Genomic DNA, 15,552 nt, shown 5'->3' on the forward strand with positions numbered 1-15,552 from the left:
CCCGACCCCTAACCCTAACCCCAACCCTAACCTTAACCGTAACCTTAACCCCAGCCCTAACCCTAACCCTAAACTTAACCCTAACCCTAACCCTAACCTTAACCCTAACCCTAACCCCAACCCCAACCCCAACCCTAACCCATACCCCATGTCCCATCCTGGCCCCTAACATATTCGCCGGCTGCCAAGTAAGGTGGTCTTTTGTCCAGGTGTCATGTAAGGCATTCTGGACCTCTATTCCCGTGCTGCATCCTGGCCCCCAACATAGTGATCGGTTGCCAAGTAAGGTGCCTAAGTCTTTTTGTCCAGGTGCCCTGTAAGGCATTCTGGACCTCTATTTCCCCATGCCTCATCCTGGCCCCTAACATAGTGATCGGTTGCCAAGTAAGGTGCCTAAGTCTTTTTGTCCAGGTGCCCTGTAAGGCATTCTGGACCTTTATTTCCCCATGCCTCATCCTGGCCCCCAACATAGTGATCGGTTGCCAAGTAAGGTGCCTAAGTCTTTTTGTCCAGGTGCCCTGTAAGGCATTCTGGACCTCTATTTCCCATGCCTCATCCTGGCCCCCAACATAGTGACCGGTTGCCAAGTAAGGTGCTTAGGTCTTTGTCTAAGTGCCAAGTAAGGGACTTATGACTGAACAAAACCACCAAAACCCCCCACCCCTACCCCCCCACCCCCCTACCTTTCGTTTGACGCCCAATACCCCATGTCCCATCCTGGCCCCTAACATATTCGCCGGCTGCCAAGTAAGGTGGTCTTTTGTCCAGGTGTCATGTAAGGCATTCTGGACCTCTATTCCCGTGCTGCATCCTGGCCCCCAACATAGTGATCGGTTGCCAAGTAAGGTGCCTAAGTCTTTTTGTCCAGGTGCCCTGTAAGGCATTCTGGACCTCTATTTCCCCATGCCTCATCCTGGCCCCTAACATAGTGATCGGTTGCCAAGTAAGGTGCCTAAGTCTTTTTGTCCAGGTGCCCTGTAAGGCATTCTGGACCTTTATTTCCCCATGCCTCATCCTGGCCCCCAACATAGTGATCGGTTGCCAAGTAAGGTGCCTAAGTCTTTTTGTCCAGGTGCCCTGTAAGGCATTCTGGACCTCTATTTCCCATGCCTCATCCTGGCCCCCAACATAGTGACCGGTTGCCAAGTAAGGTGCTTAGGTCTTTGTCTAAGTGCCAAGTAAGGGACTTATGACTGAACAAAACCACCAAAACCCCCCACCCCTACCCCCCCACCCCCCTACCTTTCGTTTGACGCCCAATACCCCATGTCCCATCCTGGCCCCTAACATATTCGCCGGCTGCCAAGTAAGGTGGTCTTTTGTCCAGGTGTCATGTAAGGCATTCTGGACCTCTATTCCCGTGCTGCATCCTGGCCCCCAACATAGTGATCGGTTGCCAAGTAAGGTGCCTAAGTCTTTTTGTCCAGGTGCCCTGTAAGGCATTCTGGACCTCTATTTCCCCATGCCTCATCCTGGCCCCTAACATAGTGATCGGTTGCCAAGTAAGGTGCCTAAGTCTTTTTGTCCAGGTGCCCTGTAAGGCATTCTGGACCTTTATTTCCCCATGCCTCATCCTGGCCCCCAACATAGTGATCGGTTGCCAAGTAAGGTGCCTAAGTCTTTTTGTCCAGGTGCCCTGTAAGGCATTCTGGACCTCTATTTCCCATGCCTCATCCTGGCCCCCAACATAGTGACCGGTTGCCAAGTAAGGTGCTTAGGTCTTTGTCTAAGTGCCAAGTAAGGGACTTATGACTGAACAAAACCACCAAAACCCCCCCACCCCCACCCTCCCACCCCCCTACCTTTCTTCCCCCTTTTTCCACCCGACCCCTAACCCTAACCCCAACCCTAACCTTAACCCTAGCCCTAACCCTAACCCTAACCCTAACCCTAACCCTAACCCTAACCCTAACCCTAACCCTAGCCCTGACCCTAACCCTAACCCTAACCCTAACCCCCGCCCTAACCCTAACCCTAACCCTAACCTTAACCCTATCCCTAACCCTAACCTTAACCCCAACCCTGGCCCTAACCCCAACCCTTAACCTAACCCTAACCCTTAAATTATCCCTCTAAATTCCTTGCAAAAACACCTCTCCCTTCTAGCAGGACACCGGTTGTATTTCTACCCACACATAATTTTTTACCCCTCTTCCCCATTTAGTTACACCTCTGACTTGGGTCCAGGCTGGGCCGTTTCCAGGATTTAATGTACTGGACTGTCACTACCAATTTTACCCACTAGAGTGCGACATCACCCCCAGTGTTAAAACACTGACTTCAGCCAGGGCCCGCCTCCAGTGGAAAATCACTGGTGACAGCCTTGACTGGCACAGCTGAAATCACTTTTCTAATTACCCAGCAGGCTTCTCACCTGTTTAAAACGCCACTCCCCTCACTAGGAACGTTCCTTCCCAACAAACACACGGAGAGATGTACATGTGCTTACCACAGCGCTCTACCATCTAACTGCAGAAACCTTAGTCACTGACGGTGAGTTCACTCTTTTTCTTCCCCCATTCTCTCTCCCTCTCTCTCTCTTCTCGTTTGTACTGCTAGCAGCCTGCAGGGTTAGCGGCTAGCACTGCTAGCGCTTTGTTGTGTTTGTGTTTGTACTCGGGCCCCTTCCTCCTTTTAGACGTCTGCAGGGTAGCTATTAGCTATGCTAACACGCGGTCGGGGCTTCTGGTTGGATTCGACCCCAGTCCCTCCTCTGGTTACGTTTGCACAGGTTGCTATTAGCCAGGCTAGCGCTCTGTCCGGTCTTTTATTGTTTTCGGCCTCCCTACTTTATTGGGCCTTTGCAGGTGAAGCTATGGGTTTGGCTAACACGCGGCCTGCTTTTTGTGTTGTAATCGACCCCCCTCCTTCTTACAAACTTTACCACGACCCTAACCTAACTCTTACAATACAGACTCTCTCCTGGGGCCTACCGGACCCTGGAAGAGATTCCAAACTAGTTCTCTCACCCTGAACGCATATAATACAGTCTCTCTCCTGGGATCTATTGGACCCCTTGTGAGATTCCAAATTAGTTTCTTACCCTTCACTCTCCCAAACAAAAACCTATTCCCCAAACCAATTGACCCGAGGGACACACACTGGGGCTCTGATCTCCCCCAGTGGGCCAACCTTAGGTGAGGGTGTCTTGTTTCATGGCCGAAACGCCCAGTGATCCTTTGGTGACAACTGATGATGTGATCCCATATTTATCTTCTTAAACTAGAACCCTCTAATGATGCAATTCAAACCATTACCTGAACACCCCAACCCCCTCCCTTACCAATACTATCATACAAACTTTACTCTTGGCCTGACCGAACCCACTTGTTTTCATTACAATGGACGTTCAGATAGCCCCCTGGGGCTCCTACATATGACATGTGGACCTCCCCCACTCCTCTCTCCCCTTTTCCACCCTAACCCTAACCCTAACCCTAAACCCTATGTCTCACGACGAATACCCCATGCCCCATCCTGGCCACTAACATATTCGCCGGCTGCCAAGTAAGGTGGTCTTTTGTCCAGGTGTCATGTAAGGCATTCTGGACCTCTATTCCCGTGCCGCATCCTGGCCCCCAACATAGTGATCGGTTGCCAAGTAAGGTGCCTAAGTCTTTTTGTCCAGGTGCCCTGTAAGGCATTCTGGACCTCTATTTCCCCATGCCTCATCCTGGCCCCCAATATAGTGATCGGTTGCCAAGTAAGGTGCCTAAGTCTTTTTGTCCAGGTGCCCTGTAAGGCATTCTGGACCTCTATTTCCCCATGCCTCATCCTGGCCCCCAACATAGTGACCGGTTGCCAAGTAAGGTGCTTAGGTCTTTTAGTCTAGGTGCCCTGTAAGGCATTCTGGACCTCTATTCCCATGTCTCACCCTGGCCCCTAACATAGTGACCGGTTGCCAAGTAAGGTGCTTAGGTCTTTGTCTAAGTGCCAAAGTAAGGGACTTATGACTGAACAAAATCACCTAAAACCCCCCCCCCCCCCCCCCCCCCCCCCCCCCCCTATTACCCCCCACACCCCAACCCCCTCCCTTATTAATATTAATATACAAACTTTACTCTTGGCCTGACCGAACCCACTTGTTTTCATTACAATGGACGTTCAGATAGCCCCCTGGGGCTTGTACATATGACATTTGGACCGGATCTAATTGTGTGTAGTGAGCGTGCATACACCCTGTGCATCACTCGTGCGAGGCTCGAAGAACTGAGTCTTTCACTTCATGTTTTACATGGTTTCTTACACTCGGTGCTCTCAATCAAAAACCTAACCAGCCAGATCCTGACACTCTTACTCCGGACCCTATGACACATGGCCAACGGTGAAAACTTCCAGCTCTAGGGATACAGTATTAAGGTCCCTCATGATACACATGAAGGAGCGTCAAGGGTACTGAGAACTAGTGTCGGAGGCGAATAACCGGTCCCTCTCTCACTTTTGTATCCACGCGCCAAGTATGGTACGTTTGACACCCAATACCCCATGTCCCATCCTGGCCCCTAACATATTCGCCGGCTGCCAAGTAAGGTGGTCTTTTGTCCAGGTGTCATGTAAGGCATTCTGGACCTCTATTCCCGTGCTGCATCCTGGCCCCCAACATAGTGATCGGTTGCCAAGTAAGGTGCCTAAGTCTTTTTGTCCAGGTGCCCTGTAAGGCATTCTGGACCTCTATTTCCCCATGCCTCTTCCTGGCCCCTAACATAGTGATCGGTTGCCAAGTAAGGTGCCTAAGTCTTTTTGTCCAGGTGCCCTGTAAGGCATTCTGGACCTCTATTTCCCATGCCTCATCCTGGCCCCTAACATAGTGACCGGTTGCCAAGTAAGGTGCTTAGGTCTTTGTCTAAGTGCCAAGTAAGGGACTTATGACTGAACAAAACCACCAAAACCCCCCACCCCTACCCCCCCACCCCCCTACCTTTCGTTTGACGCCCAATACCCCAGTCCCATCCTGGCCCCTAACATATTCGCCGGCTGCCAAGTAAGGTGGTCTTTTGTCCAGGTGTCATGTAAGGCATTCTGGACCTCTATTCCCGTGCTGCATCCTGGCCCCCAACATAGTGATCGGTTGCCAAGTAAGGTGCCTAAGTCTTTTTGTCCAGGTGCCCTGTAAGGCATTCTGGACCTCTATTTCCCCATGCCTCATCCTGGCCCCCAACATAGTGATCGGTTGCCAAGTAAGGTGCCTAAGTCTTTTTGTCCAGGTGCCCTGTAAGGCATTCTGGACCTTTATTTCCCCATGCCTCATCCTGGCCCCCAACATAGTGATCGGTTGCCAAGTAAGGTGCCTAAGTCTTTTTGTCCAGGTGCCCTGTAAGGCATTCTGGACCTCTATTTCCCATGCCTCTTCCTGGCCCCCAATATAGTGACCGGTTGCCAAGTAAGGTGCTTAGGTCTTTGTCTAAGTGCCAAGTAAGGGACTTATGACTGAACAAAACCACCAAAACCCCCCCACCCCCACCCTCCCACCCCCCTACCTTTCTTCCCCCTTTTTCCACCCGACCCCTAACCCTAACCCCAACCCTAACCTTAACCGTAACCTTAACCCCAGCCCTAACCCTAACCCTAAACTTAACCCTAACCCTAACCCTAACCTTAACCCTAACCCTAACCCCAACCCCAACCCCAACCCTAACCCATACCCCATGTCCCATCCTGGCCCCTAACATATTCGCCGGCTGCCAAGTAAGGTGGTCTTTTGTCCAGGTGTCATGTAAGGCATTCTGGACCTCTATTCCCGTGCTGCATCCTGGCCCCCAACATAGTGATCGGTTGCCAAGTAAGGTGCCTAAGTCTTTTTGTCCAGGTGCCCTGTAAGGCATTCTGGACCTCTATTTCCCCATGCCTCATCCTGGCCCCTAACATAGTGATCGGTTGCCAAGTAAGGTGCCTAAGTCTTTTTGTCCAGGTGCCCTGTAAGGCATTCTGGACCTTTATTTCCCCATGCCTCATCCTGGCCCCCAACATAGTGATCGGTTGCCAAGTAAGGTGCCTAAGTCTTTTTGTCCAGGTGCCCTGTAAGGCATTCTGGACCTCTATTTCCCATGCCTCATCCTGGCCCCCAACATAGTGACCGGTTGCCAAGTAAGGTGCTTAGGTCTTTGTCTAAGTGCCAAGTAAGGGACTTATGACTGAACAAAACCACCAAAACCCCCCACCCCTACCCCCCCACCCCCCTACCTTTCGTTTGACGCCCAATACCCCATGTCCCATCCTGGCCCCTAACATATTCGCCGGCTGCCAAGTAAGGTGGTCTTTTGTCCAGGTGTCATGTAAGGCATTCTGGACCTCTATTCCCGTGCTGCATCCTGGCCCCCAACATAGTGATCGGTTGCCAAGTAAGGTGCCTAAGTCTTTTTGTCCAGGTGCCCTGTAAGGCATTCTGGACCTCTATTTCCCCATGCCTCATCCTGGCCCCTAACATAGTGATCGGTTGCCAAGTAAGGTGCCTAAGTCTTTTTGTCCAGGTGCCCTGTAAGGCATTCTGGACCTTTATTTCCCCATGCCTCATCCTGGCCCCCAACATAGTGATCGGTTGCCAAGTAAGGTGCCTAAGTCTTTTTGTCCAGGTGCCCTGTAAGGCATTCTGGACCTCTATTTCCCATGCCTCATCCTGGCCCCCAACATAGTGACCGGTTGCCAAGTAAGGTGCTTAGGTCTTTGTCTAAGTGCCAAGTAAGGGACTTATGACTGAACAAAACCACCAAAACCCCCCACCCCTACCCCCCCACCCCCCTACCTTTCGTTTGACGCCCAATACCCCATGTCCCATCCTGGCCCCTAACATATTCGCCGGCTGCCAAGTAAGGTGGTCTTTTGTCCAGGTGTCATGTAAGGCATTCTGGACCTCTATTCCCGTGCTGCATCCTGGCCCCCAACATAGTGATCGGTTGCCAAGTAAGGTGCCTAAGTCTTTTTGTCCAGGTGCCCTGTAAGGCATTCTGGACCTCTATTTCCCCATGCCTCATCCTGGCCCCTAACATAGTGATCGGTTGCCAAGTAAGGTGCCTAAGTCTTTTTGTCCAGGTGCCCTGTAAGGCATTCTGGACCTTTATTTCCCCATGCCTCATCCTGGCCCCCAACATAGTGATCGGTTGCCAAGTAAGGTGCCTAAGTCTTTTTGTCCAGGTGCCCTGTAAGGCATTCTGGACCTCTATTTCCCATGCCTCATCCTGGCCCCCAACATAGTGACCGGTTGCCAAGTAAGGTGCTTAGGTCTTTGTCTAAGTGCCAAGTAAGGGACTTATGACTGAACAAAACCACCAAAACCCCCCCACCCCCACCCTCCCACCCCCCTACCTTTCTTCCCCCTTTTTCCACCCGACCCCTAACCCTAACCCCAACCCTAACCTTAACCGTAACCTTAACCCTAGCCCTAACCCTAACCCTAACCCTAACCCTAACCCTAACCCTAGCCCTGACCCTAACCCTAACCCTAACCCTAACCCCCGCCCTAACCCTAACCCTAACCCTAACCTTAACCCTATCCCTAACCCTAACCTTAACCCCAACCCTGGCCCTAACCCCAACCCTTAACCTAACCCTAACCCTTAAATTATCCCTCTAAATTCCTTGCAAAAACACCTCTCCCTTCTAGCAGGACACCGGTTGTATTTCTACCCACACATAATTTTTTACCCCTCTTCCCCATTTAGTTACACCTCTGACTTGGGTCCAGGCTGGGCCGTTTCCAGGATTTAATGTACTGGACTGTCACTACCAATTTTACCCACTAGAGTGCGACATCACCCCCAGTGTTAAAACACTGACTTCAGCCAGGGCCCGCCTCCAGTGGAAAATCACTGGTGACAGCCTTGACTGGCACAGCTGAAATCACTTTTCTAATTACCCAGCAGGCTTCTCACCTGTTTAAAACGCCACTCCCCTCACTAGGAACGTTCCTTCCCAACAAACACACGGAGAGATGTACATGTGCTTACCACAGCGCTCTACCATCTAACTGCAGAAACCTTAGTCACTGACGGTGAGTTCACTCTTTTTCTTCCCCCATTCTCTCTCCCTCTCTCTCTCTTCTCGTTTGTACTGCTAGCAGCCTGCAGGGTTAGCGGCTAGCACTGCTAGCGCTTTGTTGTGTTTGTGTTTGTACTCGGGCCCCTTCCTCCTTTTAGACGTCTGCAGGGTAGCTATTAGCTATGCTAACACGCGGTCGGGGCTTCTGGTTGGATTCGACCCCAGTCCCTCCTCTGGTTACGTTTGCACAGGTTGCTATTAGCCAGGCTAGCGCTCTGTCCGGTCTTTTATTGTTTTCGGCCTCCCTACTTTATTGGGCCTTTGCAGGTGAAGCTATGGGTTTGGCTAACACGCGGCCTGCTTTTTGTGTTGTAATCGACCCCCCTCCTTCTTACAAACTTTACCACGACCCTAACCTAACTCTTACAATACAGACTCTCTCCTGGGGCCTACCGGACCCTGGAAGAGATTCCAAACTAGTTCTCTCACCCTGAACGCATATAATACAGTCTCTCTCCTGGGATCTATTGGACCCCTTGTGAGATTCCAAATTAGTTTCTTACCCTTCACTCTCCCAAACAAAAACCTATTCCCCAAACCAATTGACCCGAGGGACACACACTGGGGCTCTGATCTCCCCCAGTGGGCCAACCTTAGGTGAGGGTGTCTTGTTTCATGGCCGAAACGCCCAGTGATCCTTTGGTGACAACTGATGATGTGATCCCATATTTATCTTCTTAAACTAGAACCCTCTAATGATGCAATTCAAACCATTACCTGAACACCCCAACCCCCTCCCTTACCAATACTATCATACAAACTTTACTCTTGGCCTGACCGAACCCACTTGTTTTCATTACAATGGACGTTCAGATAGCCCCCTGGGGCTCCTACATATGACATGTGGACCTCCCCCACTCCTCTCTCCCCTTTTCCACCCTAACCCTAACCCTAACCCTAAACCCTATGTCTCACGACGAATACCCCATGCCCCATCCTGGCCACTAACATATTCGCCGGCTGCCAAGTAAGGTGGTCTTTTGTCCAGGTGTCATGTAAGGCATTCTGGACCTCTATTCCCGTGCCGCATCCTGGCCCCCAACATAGTGATCGGTTGCCAAGTAAGGTGCCTAAGTCTTTTTGTCCAGGTGCCCTGTAAGGCATTCTGGACCTCTATTTCCCCATGCCTCATCCTGGCCCCCAATATAGTGATCGGTTGCCAAGTAAGGTGCCTAAGTCTTTTTGTCCAGGTGCCCTGTAAGGCATTCTGGACCTCTATTTCCCCATGCCTCATCCTGGCCCCCAACATAGTGACCGGTTGCCAAGTAAGGTGCTTAGGTCTTTTAGTCTAGGTGCCCTGTAAGGCATTCTGGACCTCTATTCCCATGTCTCACCCTGGCCCCTAACATAGTGACCGGTTGCCAAGTAAGGTGCTTAGGTCTTTGTCTAAGTGCCAAAGTAAGGGACTTATGACTGAACAAAATCACCTAAAACCCCCCCCCCCCCCCCCCCCCCCCCCCCCCCCTATTACCCCCCACACCCCAACCCCCTCCCTTATTAATATTAATATACAAACTTTACTCTTGGCCTGACCGAACCCACTTGTTTTCATTACAATGGACGTTCAGATAGCCCCCTGGGGCTTGTACATATGACATTTGGACCGGATCTAATTGTGTGTAGTGAGCGTGCATACACCCTGTGCATCACTCGTGCGAGGCTCGAAGAACTGAGTCTTTCACTTCATGTTTTACATGGTTTCTTACACTCGGTGCTCTCAATCAAAAACCTAACCAGCCAGATCCTGACACTCTTACTCCGGACCCTATGACACATGGCCAACGGTGAAAACTTCCAGCTCTAGGGATACAGTATTAAGGTCCCTCATGATACACATGAAGGAGCGTCAAGGGTACTGAGAACTAGTGTCGGAGGCGAATAACCGGTCCCTCTCTCACTTTTGTATCCACGCGCCAAGTATGGTACGTTTGACACCCAATACCCCATGTCCCATCCTGGCCCCTAACATATTCGCCGGCTGCCAAGTAAGGTGGTCTTTTGTCCAGGTGTCATGTAAGGCATTCTGGACCTCTATTCCCGTGCTGCATCCTGGCCCCCAACATAGTGATCGGTTGCCAAGTAAGGTGCCTAAGTCTTTTTGTCCAGGTGCCCTGTAAGGCATTCTGGACCTCTATTTCCCCATGCCTCTTCCTGGCCCCTAACATAGTGATCGGTTGCCAAGTAAGGTGCCTAAGTCTTTTTGTCCAGGTGCCCTGTAAGGCATTCTGGACCTCTATTTCCCATGCCTCATCCTGGCCCCTAACATAGTGACCGGTTGCCAAGTAAGGTGCTTAGGTCTTTGTCTAAGTGCCAAGTAAGGGACTTATGACTGAACAAAACCACCAAAACCCCCCACCCCTACCCCCCCACCCCCCTACCTTTCGTTTGACGCCCAATACCCCAGTCCCATCCTGGCCCCTAACATATTCGCCGGCTGCCAAGTAAGGTGGTCTTTTGTCCAGGTGTCATGTAAGGCATTCTGGACCTCTATTCCCGTGCTGCATCCTGGCCCCCAACATAGTGATCGGTTGCCAAGTAAGGTGCCTAAGTCTTTTTGTCCAGGTGCCCTGTAAGGCATTCTGGACCTCTATTTCCCCATGCCTCATCCTGGCCCCCAACATAGTGATCGGTTGCCAAGTAAGGTGCCTAAGTCTTTTTGTCCAGGTGCCCTGTAAGGCATTCTGGACCTTTATTTCCCCATGCCTCATCCTGGCCCCCAACATAGTGATCGGTTGCCAAGTAAGGTGCCTAAGTCTTTTTGTCCAGGTGCCCTGTAAGGCATTCTGGACCTCTATTTCCCATGCCTCTTCCTGGCCCCCAATATAGTGACCGGTTGCCAAGTAAGGTGCTTAGGTCTTTGTCTAAGTGCCAAGTAAGGGACTTATGACTGAACAAAACCACCAAAACCCCCCCACCCCCACCCTCCCACCCCCCTACCTTTCTTCCCCCTTTTTCCACCCGACCCCTAACCCTAACCCCAACCCTAACCTTAACCGTAACCTTAACCCCAGCCCTAACCCTAACCCTAAACTTAACCCTAACCCTAACCCTAACCTTAACCCTAACCCTAACCCCAACCCCAACCCCAACCCTAACCCATACCCCATGTCCCATCCTGGCCCCTAACATATTCGCCGGCTGCCAAGTAAGGTGGTCTTTTGTCCAGGTGTCATGTAAGGCATTCTGGACCTCTATTCCCGTGCTGCATCCTGGCCCCCAACATAGTGATCGGTTGCCAAGTAAGGTGCCTAAGTCTTTTTGTCCAGGTGCCCTGTAAGGCATTCTGGACCTCTATTTCCCCATGCCTCATCCTGGCCCCTAACATAGTGATCGGTTGCCAAGTAAGGTGCCTAAGTCTTTTTGTCCAGGTGCCCTGTAAGGCATTCTGGACCTTTATTTCCCCATGCCTCATCCTGGCCCCCAACATAGTGATCGGTTGCCAAGTAAGGTGCCTAAGTCTTTTTGTCCAGGTGCCCTGTAAGGCATTCTGGACCTCTATTTCCCATGCCTCATCCTGGCCCCCAACATAGTGACCGGTTGCCAAGTAAGGTGCTTAGGTCTTTGTCTAAGTGCCAAGTAAGGGACTTATGACTGAACAAAACCACCAAAACCCCCCACCCCTACCCCCCCACCCCCCTACCTTTCGTTTGACGCCCAATACCCCATGTCCCATCCTGGCCCCTAACATATTCGCCGGCTGCCAAGTAAGGTGGTCTTTTGTCCAGGTGTCATGTAAGGCATTCTGGACCTCTATTCCCGTGCTGCATCCTGGCCCCCAACATAGTGATCGGTTGCCAAGTAAGGTGCCTAAGTCTTTTTGTCCAGGTGCCCTGTAAGGCATTCTGGACCTCTATTTCCCCATGCCTCATCCTGGCCCCTAACATAGTGATCGGTTGCCAAGTAAGGTGCCTAAGTCTTTTTGTCCAGGTGCCCTGTAAGGCATTCTGGACCTTTATTTCCCCATGCCTCATCCTGGCCCCCAACATAGTGATCGGTTGCCAAGTAAGGTGCCTAAGTCTTTTTGTCCAGGTGCCCTGTAAGGCATTCTGGACCTCTATTTCCCATGCCTCATCCTGGCCCCCAACATAGTGACCGGTTGCCAAGTAAGGTGCTTAGGTCTTTGTCTAAGTGCCAAGTAAGGGACTTATGACTGAACAAAACCACCAAAACCCCCCACCCCTACCCCCCCACCCCCCTACCTTTCGTTTGACGCCCAATACCCCATGTCCCATCCTGGCCCCTAACATATTCGCCGGCTGCCAAGTAAGGTGGTCTTTTGTCCAGGTGTCATGTAAGGCATTCTGGACCTCTATTCCCGTGCTGCATCCTGGCCCCCAACATAGTGATCGGTTGCCAAGTAAGGTGCCTAAGTCTTTTTGTCCAGGTGCCCTGTAAGGCATTCTGGACCTCTATTTCCCCATGCCTCATCCTGGCCCCTAACATAGTGATCGGTTGCCAAGTAAGGTGCCTAAGTCTTTTTGTCCAGGTGCCCTGTAAGGCATTCTGGACCTTTATTTCCCCATGCCTCATCCTGGCCCCCAACATAGTGATCGGTTGCCAAGTAAGGTGCCTAAGTCTTTTTGTCCAGGTGCCCTGTAAGGCATTCTGGACCTCTATTTCCCATGCCTCATCCTGGCCCCCAACATAGTGACCGGTTGCCAAGTAAGGTGCTTAGGTCTTTGTCTAAGTGCCAAGTAAGGGACTTATGACTGAACAAAACCACCAAAACCCCCCCACCCCCACCCTCCCACCCCCCTACCTTTCTTCCCCCTTTTTCCACCCGACCCCTAACCCTAACCCCAACCCTAACCTTAACCGTAACCTTAACCCTAGCCCTAACCCTAACCCTAACCCTAACCCTAACCCTAACCCTAACCCTAACCCTAGCCCTGACCCTAACCCTAACCCTAACCCTAACCCCCGCCCTAACCCTAACCCTAACCCTAACCTTAACCCTATCCCTAACCCTAACCTTAACCCCAACCCTGGCCCTAACCCCAACCCTTAACCTAACCCTAACCCTTAAATTATCCCTCTAAATTCCTTGCAAAAACACCTCTCCCTTCTAGCAGGACACCGGTTGTATTTCTACCCACACATAATTTTTTACCCCTCTTCCCCATTTAGTTACACCTCTGACTTGGGTCCAGGCTGGGCCGTTTCCAGGATTTAATGTACTGGACTGTCACTACCAATTTTACCCACTAGAGTGCGACATCACCCCCAGTGTTAAAACACTGACTTCAGCCAGGGCCCGCCTCCAGTGGAAAATCACTGGTGACAGCCTTGACTGGCACAGCTGAAATCACTTTTCTAATTACCCAGCAGGCTTCTCACCTGTTTAAAACGCCACTCCCCTCACTAGGAACGTTCCTTCCCAACAAACACACGGAGAGATGTACATGTGCTTACCACAGCGCTCTACCATCTAACTGCAGAAACCTTAGTCACTGACGGTGAGTTCACTCTTTTTCTTCCCCCATTCTCTCTCCCTCTCTCTCTCTTCTCGTTTGTACTGCTAGCAGCCTGCAGGGTTAGCGGCTAGCACTGCTAGCGCTTTGTTGTGTTTGTGTTTGTACTCGGGCCCCTTCCTCCTTTTAGACGTCTGCAGGGTAGCTATTAGCTATGCTAACACGCGGTCGGGGCTTCTGGTTGGATTCGACCCCAGTCCCTCCTCTGGTTACGTTTGCACAGGTTGCTATTAGCCAGGCTAGCGCTCTGTCCGGTCTTTTATTGTTTTCGGCCTCCCTACTTTATTGGGCCTTTGCAGGTGAAGCTATGGGTTTGGCTAACACGCGGCCTGCTTTTTGTGTTGTAATCGACCCCCCTCCTTCTTACAAACTTTACCACGACCCTAACCTAACTCTTACAATACAGACTCTCTCCTGGGGCCTACCGGACCCTGGAAGAGATTCCAAACTAGTTCTCTCACCCTGAACGCATATAATACAGTCTCTCTCCTGGGATCTATTGGACCCCTTGTGAGATTCCAAATTAGTTTCTTACCCTTCACTCTCCCAAACAAAAACCTATTCCCCAAACCAATTGACCCGAGGGACACACACTGGGGCTCTGATCTCCCCCAGTGGGCCAACCTTAGGTGAGGGTGTCTTGTTTCATGGCCGAAACGCCCAGTGATCCTTTGGTGACAACTGATGATGTGATCCCATATTTATCTTCTTAAACTAGAACCCTCTAATGATGCAATTCAAACCATTACCTGAACACCCCAACCCCCTCCCTTACCAATACTATCATACAAACTTTACTCTTGGCCTGACCGAACCCACTTGTTTTCATTACAATGGACGTTCAGATAGCCCCCTGGGGCTCCTACATATGACATGTGGACCTCCCCCACTCCTCTCTCCCCTTTTCCACCCTAACCCTAACCCTAACCCTAAACCCTATGTCTCACGACGAATACCCCATGCCCCATCCTGGCCACTAACATATTCGCCGGCTGCCAAGTAAGGTGGTCTTTTGTCCAGGTGTCATGTAAGGCATTCTGGACCTCTATTCCCGTGCCGCATCCTGGCCCCCAACATAGTGATCGGTTGCCAAGTAAGGTGCCTAAGTCTTTTTGTCCAGGTGCCCTGTAAGGCATTCTGGACCTCTATTTCCCCATGCCTCATCCTGGCCCCCAATATAGTGATCGGTTGCCAAGTAAGGTGCCTAAGTCTTTTTGTCCAGGTGCCCTGTAAGGCATTCTGGACCTCTATTTCCCCATGCCTCATCCTGGCCCCCAACATAGTGACCGGTTGCCAAGTAAGGTGCTTAGGTCTTTTAGTCTAGGTGCCCTGTAAGGCATTCTGGACCTCTATTCCCATGTCTCACCCTGGCCCCTAACATAGTGACCGGTTGCCAAGTAAGGTGCTTAGGTCTTTGTCTAAGTGCCAAAGTAAGGGACTTATGACTGAACAAAATCACCTAAACCCCCCCCCCCCCCCCCCCCCCCCCCCCCCCCCTATTACCCCCCACACCCCAACCCCCTCCCTTATTAATATTAATATACAAACTTTACTCTTGGCCTGACCGAACCCACTTGTTTTCATTACAATGGACGTTCAGATAGCCCCCTGGGGCTTGTACATATGACATTTGGACCGGATCTAATTGTGTGTAGTGAGCGTGCATACACCCTGTGCATCACTCGTGCGAGGCTCGAAGAACTGAGTCTTTCACTTCATGTTTTACATGGTTTCTTACACTCGGTGCTCTCAATCAAAAACCTAACCCTAACCCTAACCCTAACCCTAACCCTAACCCTAACCCTAACCCTAACCCTAACCCAACCCTAACCCTAACCCTAACCCTAACCCTAACCCTAACCCTAACCCTAACCCTAACCCAACCCTAACCATAAGGATACTATAGACTTTCTTGACACCACAACCTATAAAGGCACAGACTTTAGAACACAGAAGACACTGGATATTAAAGTATTCTTTAAAGATACAGACACACACGCACTATTACATAAACAGAGCTTTCACCCAAAACACACATTCAAGGGAATTG

General features: G+C 51.1%; 1 protein-coding gene across 1 annotated transcript in view; it reads right to left on the reverse strand.

The window, feature by feature from the left end:
- Window positions 1–14,883, reverse strand: part of ascc3 (activating signal cointegrator 1 complex subunit 3) — a gene marked incomplete at its 5' end in the record, with an annotated part of 123,965 nt that extends 109,082 nt beyond the window's left edge. Inside the window, one exon of the mRNA XM_080541120.1 lies at window positions 14,869–14,883. Coding sequence (XP_080397246.1) covers window positions 14,869–14,883 — 15 coding nt within the window. The remainder of the gene's footprint in view (window positions 1–14,868) is intronic.
- Window positions 14,884–15,552: the final 669 nt, after the last annotated feature.

Source organism: Nansenia antarctica (genome assembly GCF_963989245.1).
Source record: "Nansenia antarctica genome assembly, chromosome: 10".
NCBI classification, from domain to species: domain Eukaryota; kingdom Metazoa; phylum Chordata; class Actinopteri; order Argentiniformes; family Microstomatidae; genus Nansenia; species Nansenia antarctica.